The sequence below is a fragment of the Passer domesticus genome, chromosome 23 (assembly GCF_036417665.1).
Source record: "Passer domesticus isolate bPasDom1 chromosome 23, bPasDom1.hap1, whole genome shotgun sequence".
Lineage (NCBI taxonomy): Eukaryota > Metazoa > Chordata > Aves > Passeriformes > Passeridae > Passer > Passer domesticus.
Window position 1 is genome coordinate 7095331 of NC_087496.1, and position 16797 is coordinate 7112127.

The 16797-nt window shown below is 65.4% G+C and overlaps 2 protein-coding genes across 2 annotated transcripts; one reads left to right on the forward strand and one right to left on the reverse strand.

Annotated features, from left to right (window-relative positions):
- The first annotated feature begins 46 nt into the window (after positions 1-46).
- On the forward strand, positions 47-12844 carry PCSK7 (proprotein convertase subtilisin/kexin type 7). Its single transcript, XM_064397949.1, has 16 exons — positions 47-144; positions 878-1333; positions 1716-1850; positions 2120-2285; positions 3006-3096; positions 3578-3632; positions 4751-4889; positions 5412-5512; positions 7370-7537; positions 8833-8940; positions 9747-9849; positions 10581-10737; positions 10824-10918; positions 11035-11128; positions 11357-11474; positions 11618-12844. Exons 2-16 carry the CDS (start codon positions 890-892, stop codon positions 12020-12022), a joined length of 2379 nt encoding a protein of 792 aa, XP_064254019.1. The 5' UTR covers positions 47-144; positions 878-889; the 3' UTR covers positions 12023-12844.
- A 343-nt stretch (positions 12845-13187) lies between these two features.
- Positions 13188-16742, reverse strand: TAGLN (transgelin). The gene is made up of 5 exons (XM_064397953.1): positions 16598-16742; positions 14703-14901; positions 14009-14186; positions 13824-13926; positions 13188-13633 (listed from the first exon to the last, which is right to left on the reverse strand). The coding sequence occupies exons 2-5, from the start codon at positions 14880-14882 to the stop codon at positions 13492-13494; spliced, it is 603 nt and encodes a 200-aa protein (XP_064254023.1). The 5' UTR covers positions 14883-14901; positions 16598-16742; the 3' UTR covers positions 13188-13491.
- Positions 16743-16797: the final 55 nt, after the last annotated feature.

Here is a 16797-nt window from a genome sequence, read left to right on the forward strand (position 1 = left end):
GGCACCGGGCGGGCACCGAGCGGCACCGGGCGGAGCGCACGACCCGCGCCCCCGCCGCGCCGCCCCTTCCGCCCCGCGCCCCGGCGGATGTGACGCCGCTGTCAGCGGCACCGCGGTTCCGGCGGCGGCGGCGGCTCATGCCCGGTGAGCGCGGCGGGGCGGCAGCGGGAGCGCGGGATGCGGGATGCGGGATGCGCGCCGGGCCGGGCCGGGGGGCACCGCCGCGCTGCCGCGGGGCTCTGCCCCTGTGACCTCCGCCGTGGCCCCGCTGCCGCTGCCGGGGGGCACCGAGCGGCGCTTGGAGCCCGGCTGTCAGGGAGAGAAAGCTCCGTGTGCGGCTGATGAGCCGTGCCGGAGGGGAGTGAGCGGCTCGGGGGAGGAAAAAGGGCCGGGGGTGCGGAGCTCCGAGGTGCTGTCCCCGCTCCGCCGAGCCGTGGTTTATGGGCTGCGGGGCGGACCGGGGCTCGGTGGTGATTTCCGGGGAAAAGCAGGTTCCTCCGGGCCGTGGGGCAGGTGAGGAGCGAGCTCGGTGGGGCTCCTGCAGAGGAGGAAGCGGCTCTGGGTGCCGCGGTGTTTGCGCAGGGGAGCCACGCACCCAGAGTGTCTTATCAGCTCCTTATCAGAGGCGAGAGGGGAAGTGGCTGTTTCCTGGCCCGGGGCTGGCACCCGGCAGGTAGGGCAGGGCTGGGATCTGTCCCTGCCCAGCCTGGGTGTGCCTCCCGAGCCGCTGGGATGGAGCCTGGCGTTTCCCAGGAATGGGATCTGCCATGCAGCGGGTCGGTGGCAAGCCCCCTTTTGGGCTCTGTGGGACCTTCAGGTGGCCCTGGCCCTCAGCAGGAGGGGTTCTCACTCACCATCTCCCCGTGTCCTGTTGCAGCCCGCCTGTCTGATGCCGCATTGGAGGCGGGCAGCGCCGCTATGGAGCGCGGGCATGGAGGCCACGCTCTGCATCCACACGTGCCTTTGGCTCAGCGCCTCCTGGATGCCCCTGGCCTCGCCGGCCGGCGCGGGCACTGAGGGCAGCCACGGCGGGCTCACCTGGGCCGTCAGCTTGGATGCACCCGAGGAGGAGCTGGAGCAGCGGGCGGAGGAGCTGGCCCGGGCGGCGGGGCTGGTGAACATGGGCCGTGTCGGGGAGCTCAGGGGCCATTACCTCTTTGCCTACCAGCCCGAGGGCCGCGCGGCCGCCGAGCACGAAGCCGTCAGGAGGTCCGTGGACACTTTGTTTGCACAGCACGACAGCGTGCGGTGGCACTCGGAGCAGAAGCTTCTGAAGCGCTCCAAGCGCAGCCTGCACTTTAACGATCCCAAATACCCCCAGCAGTGGCACCTGGTGAGTGGTTTCCTGGCTCCTGCTGTGCTCACAGGCTGTGCGGCCGTGGGCACGCTCATGCAGGAGGCAGAGCAGCCTCTTTCTGTTCTTGGGTGAGCAGGGAGCCGGCTGAGAGCTCGCCCTTCCTGCCACCTGCTCGCTGTGATAACGGGAGGAAGCAGCTCCTGCAGCTGGTTGTGCACTGGGGTGGGCAGGGGGCTTTGGCTGGAGCACGCTGTGCCCTCCACGTCGTGGCTCCAGCAATGTCATCCTCAACTAATCCCCCCTGACTGTCCTGTGAGCCCTTCCCGTGCTGGCCCCAGCCCCGCACGTCATGTCCAGTGCACCCAGGAGGTCCCCTCAGCGCTGGCCCTGTCCCCTCACTGTCCTCTCTGGTGCTTAGAACAACCGCAAGAGCCCCGGGAAGGACATCAACGTCACGGGCGTGTGGGAGCGCAACGTGACGGGGCGCGGCGTGACCGTGGTGGTGGTGGACGACGGCGTGGAGCACACCATCAAGGACATCCAGCCAAACTACGTGAGTGCTGCAGGCCGGGCGGTGTGACAGGGGCGTGTGAGAGCTCAGAGTCCAGCCTGTGCCGTCACCTTGGGCTCAGCCAGGGCGGAAAGTGCCAGCAGCAAACCTTTCCTGGGAGGTTCTGCACCCGGGTTTCGGGGGTAGGGCAGCAGCCTCCAAGTTCCCATGGTGTCCAGCCTGTGTTTCAACCCTTATTGTGTTCTCTTAATCCTGCTTTTCCCAAACTGAGGAGCGCAGAGCCCCAGCCCTGACCGTGGGTGTGTTTCCAGAGCCCGGAAGGCAGCTACGACCTGAACTCCAACGACCCTGACCCTATGCCTCACCCCGACGAGGAGAACGGGAACCACCACGGGACGCGCTGCGCCGGGGAGATCGCGGCTGTGCCCAACAACAGCTTCTGCACGGTGGGGGTCGCCTACGGCAGCCGCATCGCGGGTAGGTGACAGCCAGGCAGCCCCAGCCGCCTCCCCTCCTCAGCCCAGGCACTGCAGGGAGGGCCTGGTGCCTGCCTGAGCTCCTCTCCGGAGGATCTGGCTCCTGGCAGCTTTTCCAGAGTGTTCCTGGCCTCCTTGGCTGCCAGACTCTTGGCAGAGCGGCTGTGCCATGCTGAGCCAGGCCACGACGTGCCCGGGCTGGGCAGCAGATCCTGGCCAGCCCCTCTCACTGCCCTGGCCCCTGGTCCCAGCTTTGCCCTGTGGCATGGACAAGGGTGAAGAGGCAGTGCTGTGCCTCTCCCCTGCAAGGCCAGGGAACGTGAGCTGTGCCCCAGAGCCTCCAGAGCTCCTGAGCTGCTCCGCAGAGGGAGGCGAGGTCTCTGTGCCCTGCAGGATGTGTCCCTGGCAGGGCAGGGGACAGCAATGCTGGGACACCACTCTGTCCATACCTGGTCACACCAGGGTGCCAGGGGTGGTCAGGGCTTGCCCAGGGGCAGCAGGCAGAGGCTCCCAGCTGGCAGAAGCAGGGATGAGCTCATCATGTGCCCACAGCTCAGGGAACAGGAGGGTTTGCCCCGGATCCAGCAGGACCTGGCACTGCCTCAGCCTCCAGAGCTGGGCTGGCCTTGCAGGGTGGGCACAGCGGGGCAGCCTCGAGCCAGGAGTTTGTCTGCTGCCCATGTGACCCCTGTTCCTGACGTCCCTGTCCTCTGTCCTGCAGGCATCCGAGTGCTGGACGGGCCCCTCACGGACAGCATGGAGGCCATTGCCTTCAACAAGCACTACCAGATCAATGACATCTACAGCTGCAGGTGAGCCCCAGGGGACCCTGAGCTGACCCCCGTCCCTGGGGATGGGGTCACAGCTCGTGCTCACAGCAGCTCCCGTCCTCCTGTGGCTGCAGTCAGCCTCGAGGCACCAAAATCCTGTTGCTGGAGACCTGTCCCAGCTGCAGTTTGAGGTGTCCCTCTGTGTGCTGCTGCAGCACGTCCCCCGGGCTGGCTGTGCTGGAGGGGGCACTGTGCTCCCCTCCGTGGTCAGGCAGCCCATGTGACAGCGACTGGAATGTGCGAGGAGCCGCTTGTTGAATAAAAAATCAAACATTTTGTCCACTGGAATCTGGCCCAGGGGCACAGCGCTGTCCCAGCAGCCAGGGGCCATCCTGACGGGTGGGAAAGTGCAGTGCTCTGCAGCCCCAGTCGTGGCACTGGGAGCAGCTGGGAGCTCGCTGTGGTGGCAGGAAGAGCCCCTGTGGCTCCTGGGGCTGTCACCTCACCGTGTCTCTCTCTGCAGCTGGGGTCCCGACGACGATGGGAAGACTGTGGATGGCCCCCACCAACTGGGAAAGGTAAAACCCAGCCCCGGGGGAGCCTCCAGGGCTTGTGGCTTCCTGCCTGCCCGTTCAGGCGGGGAGGGCGTTGCTATGACACTCTGCACGTCTGTGTGTGTCCCTCGGTGCCAGCAGAGGTTCCCTGTCACCGTGTGGCTGGGAGGGCAGGAGGGGCTTCTCTCTCCCAGGAGAGGCTGCTGCCAGCAGGGAAAGGCTCTTTCACAAGCTGTGGTGTGGTGCTGGCAGCTGGTGCAGCCCACGGGGTGCTCCCTGCTGGGGAGGCCGAGCTTTCCCTGTGCTCAGCGTGGTTCCCCAGGCAGGGATGGTGCCTTTGGGTACTGGGAGTGAATAAGGGGAGGTGGGATTGCAGTGGGAGGAAGAGTCAGGGCTGGTGCTGCTCCTTGCCAGGCCGTTAAGGTTTTCTCTGAGCTCCTGTGCTGCAGAAGTGCTGCAGAACACACCCAGCCTGCAAGGGGTCACCGAGGGGCCCCAAAACCAGCAGTGGGGTGTGGTTCTGCTCCAGTGCTCTTCTGCTGTGCTTTTCCAACCACAGCTCAGCAGTTCCTGCACCCTTCAGAGCAGCGCTGACAACCGAGCTGTTCGCTCACCATAACAAATGGTTTCCACTCCTGCAAGTTAATTTATTCCCTTCCTGCCTGCAGAGACAGCTGGAACAAGCTCCAGGGCACAAAGCACAGGCAGAGCTCGCTGTGCCACGGCAGAATGGGCAGAATGCACCTTCATCTGCCAGGCAGGGAGAGCAGGGTGGCCACTTCCAGTGGGGCTGTGTTCTTGCTCGTCCATCAGACGTGTCCCTTCCCTGGGTGGGAGCAGTGTCTGGGAGAGGTGTGTGGGCTGAAACGTGTTCCAGGTGTGGCCACTTCCAGTGGGGCTGTGTTCTTGCTCGTCCCTCAGACGTGTCCCTCCCCTGGGTGGGAGCAGTGTCTGGGAGAGGTGTGTGGGCTGAAACGTGTTCCAGGCGTGCCCCAGCCGAGGCAAAGCCCCAGTGTCTGTGGGGCTGGGCACCCAGAGAGGGGCAGTGGCTCTGTGTGGGGAGCCCTGGCCACACGTGCTGGGCTGGCAGGAGCCCCTGGGGTCAGTGTGGAAGAGCCCCCCTGGCCTGTGCCTCCCCACAGGCTGCCCTGCAGCACGGGGTGATCGCGGGTCGCCGGGGCTTCGGCAGCATCTTCGTGGTGGCCAGTGGCAACGGGGGCCAGCACAGTGACAACTGCAACTACGATGGATATGCCAACTCCATCTACACCGTCACCATAGGTGAGCCTGCTGTCTCCTCCCTTCCCAGCCCGGAGCGGGGAGGTGATCCCAAAGGCACAGAGCCTGCCCAGCTGGGAGCTGCCCGGATGGTGGAATGTGTGGGAAGTGTTTGGAACAAGCACGGCAGTGTCTTGGGTGTGCTGGGCTTCAGCCCCCACACCTGCAGTTTGCTTCTGACCCACAGAGAAAGAGGAGGCCAGGGAAATTCCTGGGGGCTGTGACAGGCACTCCATACCTGGAATGCAGCATTCCCATCATTTGTAGAGGAGAAATGTGTCATCCACGTTCTCCAGAGCAGAAGCTGCATGAGGGGCGGGACATCTGTGTGATCTGAGCACAGTGAGGGATTATTTATCCTGGCTGCCCTTTCCTGTGGGTCTCCCAGGTGGGCAAAACACAGGCTTGGTTCTGATTGCCCTGCCCAGCTCCCAGGCCCTGCAGGAGAGGCTCCTAGGGGATCAACAGCCCGAAATGCAGCCGTGGGAGCGGGGCAGGTCTCAGGTGCCTCTCCTGTGTCCCCAGGAGCTGTGGATGAGACGGGCTCCATGCCCTTCTATGCTGAGGAGTGTGCCTCCATGCTGGCCGTGACCTTCAGCGGCGGGGACAAGATGATGAGGAGCATCGTGAGTACCTGTGTCCCCTGTCTGTGCCCTCCTGGCTGCCCTGGGGACAGCCAGGACAGCGCTCTGTCCCCTCTGGTTCCCTGTGAGCCGTGGATGTGCCCTTTATGCAAGCACAAACAGAGGCAGGGTCCTGTTTCTCAGCCCCCCTCGCCCTGCTCCCAAGGGATGCTGGAGCACGGAGGGCAGGGAGAGCCTGGGGCTCTTTAAACCACTTGGCCCCAGCTTCTCCTCTCTTCTGGCACGTGGGCCTCTCCCAGTCGAATTTTTAAGAATATTTTTATCAGCTTTTCCCTTCTTTTGCCAAAAAACGACTTCTTGTCAACAACGTGTCCTTTCTGCCCAAGCCAAGCAGCCAGAGCTGCTTTCCCCCCTGCAGGCCTGGCCCAGCCTGTCCCTCCCTTGGTGCCAGGCTGCCCCCAGCCCAGTGGTGTGACCCCTTTGTGTCCTGTGGGGCCAGCAGGGACTGCAGAGCCCACCCACCCCAGGGCAGCTTGGGGAAACATCGCTGGTTCCTGATATTTTGGGTTGGATTGTCCATGTTTCAGGGTCTCCCACCAGGACAGGACCTCCCAAAAGCTCTTTCCTGTGGCTCTGTGCCCGCCACAGAGCAGCTGAATCCAGGCTTGGCAAACAGGCTGGGGAAACCTGGGGAGCAGGGAGAGCCTGGGATCCTCGGGCACCTGGCAGGACTCAGCAAGCTCCTCCTGCAGCCCAGAGCCAGGGCAGGGATCTGTGCCCGGCCAGGGCAGGGCACAATCTGCCACAGGGACCCTGAAACCCAGACCAGGGCTGGTTCTTGCTGTCAGAAATCACTGCAGTGTCCCAGGCTGGTTGGAAAGTGCTGAGCCTGGGAAAACAGGGAACCAGCGAGGGCTCTGCTGCATTCCACCAGGAGCTCCAGGCTCAGGGCTTGGTCTGGCTGCCCCCAGCTCGGTGTGGGCGCTTTGAGGGTCACAAATGCACGTTCATTTTAAACACTGCCTTTATGGGACACCAACAGGGGAGCTGGCACTCCATGGGGCAGCCAGGGCGAGATCCACACGTACCCTGGAAACATCCTGTACCACGGTGGCTCCTTCAGGCAGCCCCTGCCTTGCTGAACCCCACAGAGCCCTTTTCAGGAGCACACTCTGCCCCTGGGCACCCTGGAGCTCGCTGCAGTGGTGCCAGAGTTAACTCAGAGTTAACTTCCCTGCAGCCATCTGCTCCAGCTTTTTTTTTTTTTTTTCCTTTTACCAGACCATAAACTTTGTGTGGTTTCCTTAATGGGAAGAATTTAATACAGCTTCTGGCACTGGATGTGCTTCCTACTGAAAGTTTGTGCTCTCAGGGTGCTGTGTGGGACGCTCAGTGTCCCAGCGTGAGCTGGAGCCACTCACAGCTGGAAAAATAGCATGGAGTGAAGCAAAAACACAAGAAACCCTTCAGATTTTGGGCTTTCTCCCCACGGGGAGCAGAGGGAGATGGATGCACTTGCTTTGCAGCGAGGTGGCAATATTTGAGAGCTGCCTGGTGCCTCTCCAGAGGCTGTGTGTGCCCTGTGCCCCCCTGCAGTCAGGTTGTGACACTCATCAGCAGTGACAGTGGGGAAGAGCCCAGACTCTGCCAGGAGTTTCCCACAGAGCTGTTTAGTGAGAGCTAGTTTCTCTCCGAAGGGAGCTGTCTCCCTGCACCGTTTCCCACCTGGATCACTGTCCCTGCAGTGAGGCTGGCCCTTCCTGGCCGGCCGAGCAGGGACAGCTGCGTCACAGCCTGCGCTCGGGCTGGCAAGGACACACCTCGTGGCCAGGAGCACGCCGACCTGCCCAGCCGCCCCAGCCCGGCCTGACAGACACCTCTGCCCCCTGTTCCTGGCAGGTGACGACAGACTGGGACCTGCAGAAGGGCACGGGCTGCACGGAGGGGCACACGGGGACGTCGGCGGCCGCGCCGCTGGCCGCGGGGATGATCGCGCTGATGCTGCAGGTGCGGCCCTGCCTCACCTGGCGGGACGTGCAGCACGTCATCGTCTTCACTGCCACCAAGGTGAGGGCCCTGCCCTCCTCCTGCTCCTTCCCGGGGGGGCTGCAGCCTGGCCCTGCTGTGCACGTCCTTGTTTTTGTGTCTGCTGCCCCGCCGGAAATCTCTCCCCTCCCTCGTCTGGCTCCCGGCGCGGGGATTGTGCTCTCCCCTCACCCCGTGTTCCTTCCAGGAATGTGGCTCAGGCATTTTCCCCTGTCATGATAATAAATGGGTTATTTGCCTCAGGAATGCCTCCATCTGCCAGCGTAGGGGTCTTCCAGGAGCTCAGCAGGGTCCAGGGCTCAGCAGGGTCCAGGGCTCAGCAGGTTCTGGGGCTCAGCAGGGTCTAAGGGCTCTGCTGTTTCCAGGGGCTCAGCAGGGTCCAGGGCTCAGCAGGGTCCAGGGCTCAGCAGGTTCTGGGGCTCAGCAGGTTCTGGGGCTCAGCAGGTTCTGGGGCTCAGCAGGGTCCAGGGCTCAGCAGGGTCCAGAGCTCAGCAGGTTCTGGGGCTCAGCAGGGTCCAGGGCTCAGCAGGTTCTGGGGCTCAGCAGGGTCCAGAGCTCAGCAGGTTCTGGGGCTCAGCAGGTTCCGGGGCTCAGCAGGTTCTGGGATTCAGCAGGTTCTGGGGCTCAGGAGGTGGGGCTGGCCCAGCCCAAGGGCTGACACCTCTGCAATGTCACCTCATGGTGCAGGCAGTGGGAAGCAGGAGCTCTGGCCTGGCCTGGCCTTTGCTGGGCTCTCCAGAGAACTGGGCTCCTGGAAACAGGCACGACAGAGCTGGGCAGCAAACACAGCCCTGCCCTTCAGCCAGAGCAGCAGTGGGAACTCATGGAGGGATGGGGCTTCTTCCTCACCCCTCTGGGGAGCAGGAGTCTGTGTCCAGCTGATGCTGTGCTCTCTTTGGCGTGGGACAGTGTTTTCCATAACTTCCAGGGCAATGTTGCCAGAGCAGTACAACCCAGTAAGTGATGGGACCCAGATCTGTCCTGCCCCAGCCCTTGGTGATTTAAAGGACTCCACTCCCTCTCTCCAAGGCCTCTGCTGTGCCGCAGGCAGTGGTTGGGGCAGCAGGGAGCAGCTGGGATGTTTCAGAGCAGAGGCATTTGTGCCCTTTCGTGCTGCTCCATTTCCTTTCTGAGGAGCTGGGATTTGTCCTGGGGTTTTGTTTCAAACAAAGATCAACCTGTTCCTTTCTAATAAGGCCATGTGGGTTTGCTTCCCCAGCCCTGTGGGATGTGTCTGGGCCTCCTTCCCTGCAGGCCTGGGGGCTCGGGCTGCTGGTGTCCCCCCGGTGAGCAGAGCTCCCCGTGTGTCTTTGCAGTACGAGGACCGTCACGCCAAGTGGGACACGAACCAGGCTGGCTTCAGCCACAGCCACCAGCATGGCTTCGGCCTGCTCAACGCCTGGAGGCTGGTGAACGCTGCCAAGGTAACTCCGTGCCCTCCCACCCCTGCCCTGGGGCAGGCAGAGCAGCCCAGCAGGGCCAGGCCTGTCCCGGTGACGCCGTGGGGTGACGCCGCTGCTGCTCAGCCCTTTGGCCACCATCCTGCTGGCCCTGGCTCTCAGCTGCTTTGGCTGTGAGGTCACGAGGCTCCCAGCAGTGCCTGAAAGCTGCCCCGAGCTGCTGCTCTCCAGCACTATATATAGCCATGGTGAGGGCCCTGATCCATGGCAGTGGGAGCAGCCCCAGCGCCTTCCTCCCTCCCCGGGGGCTGCAGGGAGGGTGTCCTGCCCCCAGACACAGGCTGCTCAGGGCAGTGTGTGCTCACAGCAGGCAGAGGCATCCCCATCTCTTCCTCCTGTGTCACACGGAGCCCAGGGCACGTCCCTTTGGCACTTGGTGCCAGCTGTGTGTGGAGCTCTGTGCAGCTCTGCCAGGTCACTGGCTGCCAGCCGTGCCCCCGGGTCACAGGGACCTCCAGGCTGCTCCCTCTTCCTGCAGGCACTTGGGCTCTGCTGCTCCCTGTACCTGGGGTTGGAGAAAACAGCCTCAGGACACCACTCAAAGGCACTGTGACAAACCCAGAGCTGGGGAGTCCCAAACCTGGATCAGCCCTTCTGGCTCCAGGCAGTGACTTTCCCTCCTTCCCTGGGCATGCGGGCACTGCTGCCATCCCCGGGCTGTCCCAGCAGCCTGGGCCCACAGCCAGCACAGGAGCAGCCTGGGGCAGATGGAGGGGTGGCTGTGCAGGGGGGCTGCAGTCCGTGTGAACCCTCTCTCCTTGCCCTGGCAGATCTGGGAGTCCGTGCCATACCTGGCCTCGTACGTGAGCCCCGTGCTGAAGGAGGGCAGGAGCATCCCGTGGCTCCCTCAGGAGCTGGAGGTGGCCTGGAATGGTAAGAGCAGGTGTGCCAGGGGGAGCAGGTGTGCCAGGGAGGGCAGAGCCAGCCCTGCCAGGTGTGCTAGGGAGGGCAGAGCCAGCCCTGCCAGCTGTGCCAGGAGAGCAGAGCAGGAGCAGCCCTGCTGGCAGGGCAGGACCAGCCTGGGCTGCAGGAGGCCAGGAAGGGGTTAAGTGCTGGGCTGCCTGGGCTTTTTCCGCTGCCCATCCCCGGGGGATCCCCTCCCCACGTCCCCTGGTGTGTTTGGGGAGCTCAGGGCAGGGCTGGGCAGTGGCCAGGGCCGCTCCGCTGCCTTTGCCCATGTTAGGAAATGCTGCAGCTCCCGACTTGGCCGGGCTGTGCAGAGCAGCAGGGGCTGCTCCGGGCTGCCAGGGGCAAGGAGAGCTGGGCCCAGCCCTGCCCAGCTGCACACGGGGCACACTGCTGCCTCTGGGACCTGCCTGTCCTGGCATGTGCCCACGTGCCCCCTGGCAGGGGCTGGGAGCACCCACCCAGCCCTCCCCACTGCACAGGGGCTGTGGTCAGCATCCCTGGAGCTGGGAGCACTGGAGAGGGGCTGGACACCTGGCTTCTGCTGCCAGCCCCACGCAGGGCAGCTGGCAAGAGGCAGGGGCAGCGTGTGTGTCCTGTGGAGTGGCACCACGGCCCGCTGGGGCTGGCTGGCACGGGGGACTCCATCCCAAAGCCACCAGCCTTGGCCAACCCCCCCCTTCCCTTCCTTTCCCCAGTCACCCCTGCCGACCTGGAGCTGTCTGGCATGAGGACCCTGGAGCACGTGGCTGTCACTGTCACCATCACCCACCCTCGCCGTGGCAACCTGGAGATGCGGCTCTTCTGCCCCAGCGGGATGATGTCCCTGATCGGGACCACCCGCAGCATGGACTCGTGAGCACGAGGGGACAGGGCGGGGCTCTGGGGCCGTGCCCACCCCTGAGACCCCTCACGGGATGCTTCCTCTCCCCCCCTGGCAGGGACCCCAATGGCTTCTCCGACTGGACCTTCTCCACGGTGCGCTGCTGGGGCGAGGAGGCGCAGGGCACCTACAGGCTGCTCCTCAGGGACATCGGTGAGTGCTGCCCCAGGGACCCTCAGGAGTGCTGGCAGCTCTGTGCCGTGCCCCGGGGGGCTGCCAGCTCCTGGCCTGGTTGATTTCCCCACTGCACCAGCCTGCTTCCTCCCCAGGAGATGACAGCCTGAGGCCTGGCACGCTGAGGCAGTGGCAGCTGACCCTGTACGGCTCCTCCTGGTCCCCAGCGGAGATGAAGGAGAGGCAGAGGTGGGACAGCACGTCCCCAGCTGGGAGGGGGGCTGGGGGTTCATCCCTGCCTGTGAGCAGTGCCTGGTTGGAGCCGTGTTGCTGCCAGGTGGGGCTGGGGCTGCCCTCACACCCCACAGGGCAGCCGTGGGCTGCAGAGCACAGCTCTGCGTGCTGAAGGAGGCACTGCAGACCCTGTTTTGGAGCCCCCCGAGCCACGGGAGCCTCACGGGGTGTCTCTGTCCCCAGGCTGCTGGAGGAAGCCATGAGTGGGAGGTACCTGAGCAGTGACTTCTCCCTGCCCTGTCCCCCAGGGCTGGACATCCCCGAGGAGCAGCGGTACACCATCACAGCCAACACCCTCAAGGTGAGCCTGCAGCAGGCTGGGAGCCCTGCGTGGCCCAGGAGGAGCTGGAAGAGCAGGCCCTGCTCTGTGCCCTCTCTGCTGGGCAGTGGGCAGGGCCCTGAGCGGGTTGAGGGCTGTGTTTTTGAAGGGGTTTCCCTCTGCAGACCCTCCTGCTCTTGGGATGCTTTGCCGTGTTCTGGACTTTCTACTACATGCTGGAGGTCTGCCTGACGAGGAACGAGGTGGGGCTGGACCTGGCCTGCTCCAGCCCCAGCAGCTGCAGGTGGTACCAGCAGGGCAGGAAGCACCGAGCCCTGGAGAGCGACCTGGAGATGGAGTCGGTGCCTCTGTACCAGGAGAAGGACGTGGAGGAGGCTGAGATGGAGTGTGAGCACCTGGAGCCTGCCCAGGACAGAGAGGAGGGGTCCTGGAGCCCCAGCCAGCCCAAACTTTCCAGCAATGGCAGAGCTGTGAGCTTCCAAGAGGCAGCTCCCACTGGGACGGGATTCCTGGGCCGGGAGGCACCGGCTGAGCTCCTCGGGGAGGACAGGGAGCACCAGCCCTGCTGACTGGGGCTGGCTGGGCTGGAGCCCTCCCCTGGTGGGCTCGGGCAGCACAGACTCGTTCCTGAGCCTGCACGGACCATTGCCACTGTGTCCTGCGGGAGGTGGAGCTGGAAATGGCTTGGAAGCCAGGAGAGAGGGCTGGTACTGGAGAGGGAGCTTCCCTTCCCTCCTCCTGGCAGACAAAGCGAGCCTTAAACCCTTTCCTGCTGGAGCCTGCCCTGCTGGACGCTCAGGGCAGCGTGGGGAGTGGAGTGCCATTCCCACAGAGCCCCTTCCTGCCGCTGCAGCAGGGCCAGGACGTGTCCCCGTGTCCCTGATTCCTGCAGAGCCAGCCTGGGAAATGCAGCAGGGCCCCAGCAGCCGCCTCTGCAGGCAGGGACCCCCACGGCAGTGGCATTTTCCCGGGCTGGCAGCCGGCCCCTGCCCACCAGTTATCCCAGTTTAGAAGCAGGGAGTTGTTTCACTCATCTCCAACCAGCGTTTCTCCCTGCCCCCGTGCTCCAACATTGCTGATTCCTCCTCTGCTGTGGGGTGGGGAGGCAGGAGCCAGCCTGTCTGGGGACAGCGTGGGGCTGTCCCTGTGTCACTGGGCACAGGAGCACCCCTGGCAGCAGCTGGGCCTGGTTTGGGCTGGGCAGGGCAGGCTGAGTTGCTCTGGCAGTGGCTCATCTCAGCAGGGCTGGCTCGTCCGCGTCTCTTTGGGTTGGGTGGTTTATTTTTTTAAAGCCGGGGTTTGTTTTTTAATCGGCAAAGCCCTTTTGTGTAGCTTTCCAAATAAAGCCTGAAAAACCCTCCTCTCCCCCATCCGTCACTCTCCTGCCCTCACAGAGCTTTCTCACCGTGGAAAAATGTGTCACACAGCAGCTCCCAGGGCCAGGGTGGGGGGACTGCTGCTTCTGGGGGGCTGTGTGCCCTCCTGGGGTAAAAGGGGCTGCTCCAGGCAGGGGCTGGCCAGAGCGTTGGAAGGAGCAAGGACAGAAGTGGCTGTCACGGTTCAGCAGGGAGAGGGCAGAGTTTTCCAAGCCAGGCAGGGAGAATCCAAGCTCCAGCCTTGTTTTTCCCGGCTTTGGGGGCGGCAGAAGGAGCAGCTCCCATTTAGGGAGAGGCACTTTGTCCCTCCAGGTGCCACGGGCCAGCTGCAGCAGGAAACCTCGCCAGGCCGCGCTGCTAGATGAATATAACCTTTTAATTTTGACAAAAACCAAGTACAAAACCGAGGCCGATTCTCTCTTCTCCCCATTGCAGGGATCTCTGCGGCGGTGGCGCGGGGCTGGTGCGGGCAGGGCGGTGGCCCCGGGGGCCACCCCAGGGTCCCACCCGGGGGTGCGAGGCCGGGGCAGGGGCTGCCCGGGGGCGGGGGCTGGCGGGGGGATGCTCCTCAATAAATACCAATGGATCGGCGTTGGCGCTGGGCCGGGGGGAGCGGAGACGGAGGTCCCGGCTGGGGAGGGCTGGGGGCGGCACGGGAGAGCCTAGCTGATGATCTGCCGGGGCCGGCCGTAGCTCATGCCCGCCTGTGACGCCCCCTTGTTGGTGCCCATCTGTAGCCCGATGATGTTCTTGCCCTCCTTCAGCTGGCTCTCGGTGAACTCCCGCTTGTGCTCCTGCGCTTTCCTGCGGGGCACAGGGGACAGGCCGTGGGGCACCCGCACCCCCGGCTGCCCAGGAGCCCCCCGCCATCCCCAGCATCCCTCCCCAGATGAAAGTTCGGCATCCCAGTTCCGTGTGCTCCGGGGCAGGGCAGAGCCAGCTCTGACCAGCCACCAGGGAGCCCCCGCGGCCAGCTCGGCACCCCCCCGCTTACTTCATGAACCAGTTGGGGTCCCCATGGTAGTTCCCGTCGTTCTTGGTGACTGCCAGGCTGCCCAGGGCCATCAGCGTCCTCTGCACCGCTGCCATGTCCTTGGCTGCCCAGGGAGAGAGGGCCGTGAGGGTGGGCACGGCGCAGGGACCCCGGGGACCCCCAGCCCCGACTGCCCCCTGCCGCACCTTCAAACAGGTCCACGGTCTGGAAGATGTCTGTCTTGACCACACCGTAGTCCTCGGCCGCCTTCAGGAACTGGGCGATCTGCTCCATCTGCTTGAAGACCATGGTGGGCGGCGCGTCGGGGATCTTGACGGGCTTGGAGCCGTCGGGGTAGAGGCTGTTCACCAGCCGGCTGAGCACCTGCCACAGAGGGGAGCCTGGGCCTGCTGCACTGCCCTCGGAGCCTCCTGTGCTGCCTTCGGATCTCCCAGTGCTGCCCCTGGAGTTCCCGGTGCTGCCTTCGGCAACCCCTGTGCTGCCCTCGGAGCTCCCTACACTGCCCTCAGAGTCTCCTGTGCTGCCCCCGGAGCTCCTGTGCTGTTCTTGGATCTCCCCTTGTTGCCCTCGGATCTCCCCGTGCTGTCCTCGGATCTCCCCGCGCTGTCCCTGAGCCCCCCGAGCCCCCCGTGCTGCCCCCAAAGTTCCCCGTGCTGTCCCCCAAGCCCCCCACGCTTGCCCTTGGAGCTCCCCGTGCTGCCCCCGGAGGTTCCAGTGCTGCCCTCGGAGCTCCCTGTGCTGTTCTTGGATCTCCCCGTGTTGCTCCCCGAGCCCCCCGCGCTGCTCTGGCAGTTCCCGGTGTTGCCCCCCGAGCCCCCCACGCTTGCCCTGGCAGTTCCCGGTGTTGCCCCCCGAGCCGCCCCCGTTGCCACCACTTACGATGCCGTTCTTCAGCCAGACCTGGAAGCCCAGGCGGCCCCGCTCCGGGCGCCCCACGGCGGCCCCGCACTGCGCCACGATCCACTCCACCAGCCGCTCCTCCAGCTCGTCGTCGTACTTCTTCTCGATCTTGGACTGCACGTCCCTGCTCATGCCGTAGGCTGGCCCTTTGTTCGCCATGGCTGCGGTGGTGGCACACCTGGTGGCACGACGGGGACGGTCAGGCTGTGGAGATGCTGTCCCCTACCCAGGGACACCACTGTGACATTTGCCTGCCACTCTGCCGCAGTGGGGACGAGCCCTTCCGACGCTTCCCTCTCCAGGCAACAGCCCCTCAGCTCCATCCAGGTGTGTTTGGAGGAAAATTCACCACCGTGACCTCCAAAATGTGCCCAGACAGACGCTTGGTGTCCTGGCAGAGACGCCTCATGCCCAGCTCAGCCTGCCCAGGGGCAGCCTCGTCCCTGTCCCTTGCCAGCTCTTGGTTGGCATTGTCCCTGGTGTGACCCATGCCAGGACCCGGGGGGCAGGGTGACCACGCCGAGGCTGTGGCACAGCAGGGTGGCCGTGGGATGGCCTTGGCACGGCGGGCCCGGGAGCCGGGGAGGAGGGTGGGAGCAGCGGGAGCCGTGCCCGTGCCCTTGTAAGGACATGCTGCGGGCACTGGTGGCAGGTAGCCGGCTGCCGGCAGGCCCCGAGGCTGCCAGGGAGGATGCCAAGGAAGATGCCAGCAGGGAGAGGCTCTGGGAGCGGCAGCCAAGCCTTTGGTGGAGCTGGCATGGCTCCTCCCTGCCCGGCTCCTTCCTGGCAGGAGCCTCCGGGTGTCTCCGGCGCCGTGGGGATGTCCCACATCACAGCGGGCTCCTGCTGCCCGCTGGGCTCACGCCTGGCACAGCTCGGTGCAGGCAGGACACAGCCCCGCAGTGCAGGGTGCCCCCCGAGCCCCGCGATTTATGAGGTGATGCCCCAGGAGCCCTAGGGGCAGCCTGTGCCCAGCCTGTGCCCATGGGCACATCCCGTGATGCCGCAGACGCCCCGGAGCCAGTCCCGCTCCATGGCCTGGCCCGAGCTGGCTCAGAGGGGTCACCCACGGCCACATGGCACTGCCAGCCCCGAGCCCGCCAGCCCCGAGCCCGTCCGTGCCGAGCACGGGGCAGAAACGGGCGCTGGGGGCTGGAGCTGCCCCTCCATCGCTGCCCTGAGCCCCGCACGGCCCCGCCGGCTACCGCGGGGACCCGCGGCCGTGCGGCCCCGCCGGGAGCGGGTCCTGAGCGGAGGAGCAGGACAGAACCCCGGCAGTGCCCCCAGCCCGAGCAGGGGAGCCCGACCCTCCTCGGGGGAGCGCGACCCATCCCGGGGAGCAGAATCCCATCCCGGGGAGCCACATCCCCATCCCGGGGAGCCGCATCCCATCCCGGGGAGCCACATCCCCATCCCGGGGAGCCACATCCCCATCCCGGGGAGCAGCATCCCCATCCAGGGGAGCAGCATCCCTATCCCGGGGAGCCACATCTCTGTCCCGGAGAGCGGAATCCCCATCCCGGGGAGCAGCATCCCCATCCCGGGGAGCAGAATCCCCATCCCGGAGAGCCCCATCCCCATCCCGGGGAGCCACGTCCCCATCCCGGAGAGCAGAATCCCCATCCCGGAGAGCAGAATCCCATCCCGGGGAGCGCGTCCCATCCTGGGGAGCAGCATCCCCATCCCGGGGAGCAGCATCCCCATCCCGGGGAGCAGAATTCCCATCCCGGAAAGCCGCAGATCGCAGTCCCGGAGCGGTTTCTCTCCCCCAGGTACCGGGTCCCCATCCCGGGAGCAGCACCCCCGTGCCGGGGGCCGGCGTTGCCACCCCGGGGACCCTCCCCGCCGCCCCCCACCCCCGCGGCCGGACTTACAAGCGGCTGCGGACGGAGCGAGGGCGATGCTGGGCTCGGGACCCGCGCTCTGCCCGGGGGGACCCCGACCTTGTGCTAAAAGGCGGGCGGCGGGCCGGTGATGTCAGCGGGGCGCGGAGCCCGGCCCCCCCCGAGCCCTCCCTCCCGGGGCGCCCGGCCCCGCAGCGCTCCATGACTCCATCCCAGGCACCATATTTGGG

What these genes read in the sequence shown, in the direction of transcription:
- PCSK7 (XM_064397949.1), top strand. Translation starts at nt 890, where the DNA reads ATGCCGCATTGGAGGCGGGCAGCGCCGCTATGGAGCGCGGGCATGGAG. An exon ending in CATCTACACCGTCACCATAG is followed by an intron (nt 4,890 to 5,411) that starts GTGAGCCTGCTG and finishes CTGTGTCCCCAG; the next exon opens with GAGCTGTGGATGAGACGGGC. An exon ending in TCACAGCCAACACCCTCAAG is followed by an intron (nt 11,475 to 11,617) that starts GTGAGCCTGCAG and finishes TTCCCTCTGCAG; the next exon opens with ACCCTCCTGCTCTTGGGATG.
- TAGLN (XM_064397953.1), bottom strand. Translation starts at nt 14,882, where the DNA reads ATGGCGAACAAAGGGCCAGCCTACGGCATGAGCAGGGACGTGCAGTCC. An exon ending in GACCGTGGACCTGTTTGAAG is followed by an intron (nt 13,927 to 14,008) that starts GTGCGGCAGGGG and finishes CTCCCTGGGCAG; the next exon opens with CCAAGGACATGGCAGCGGTG. An exon ending in GACCCCAACTGGTTCATGAA is followed by an intron (nt 13,634 to 13,823) that starts GTAAGCGGGGGG and finishes TGTGCCCCGCAG; the next exon opens with GAAAGCGCAGGAGCACAAGC.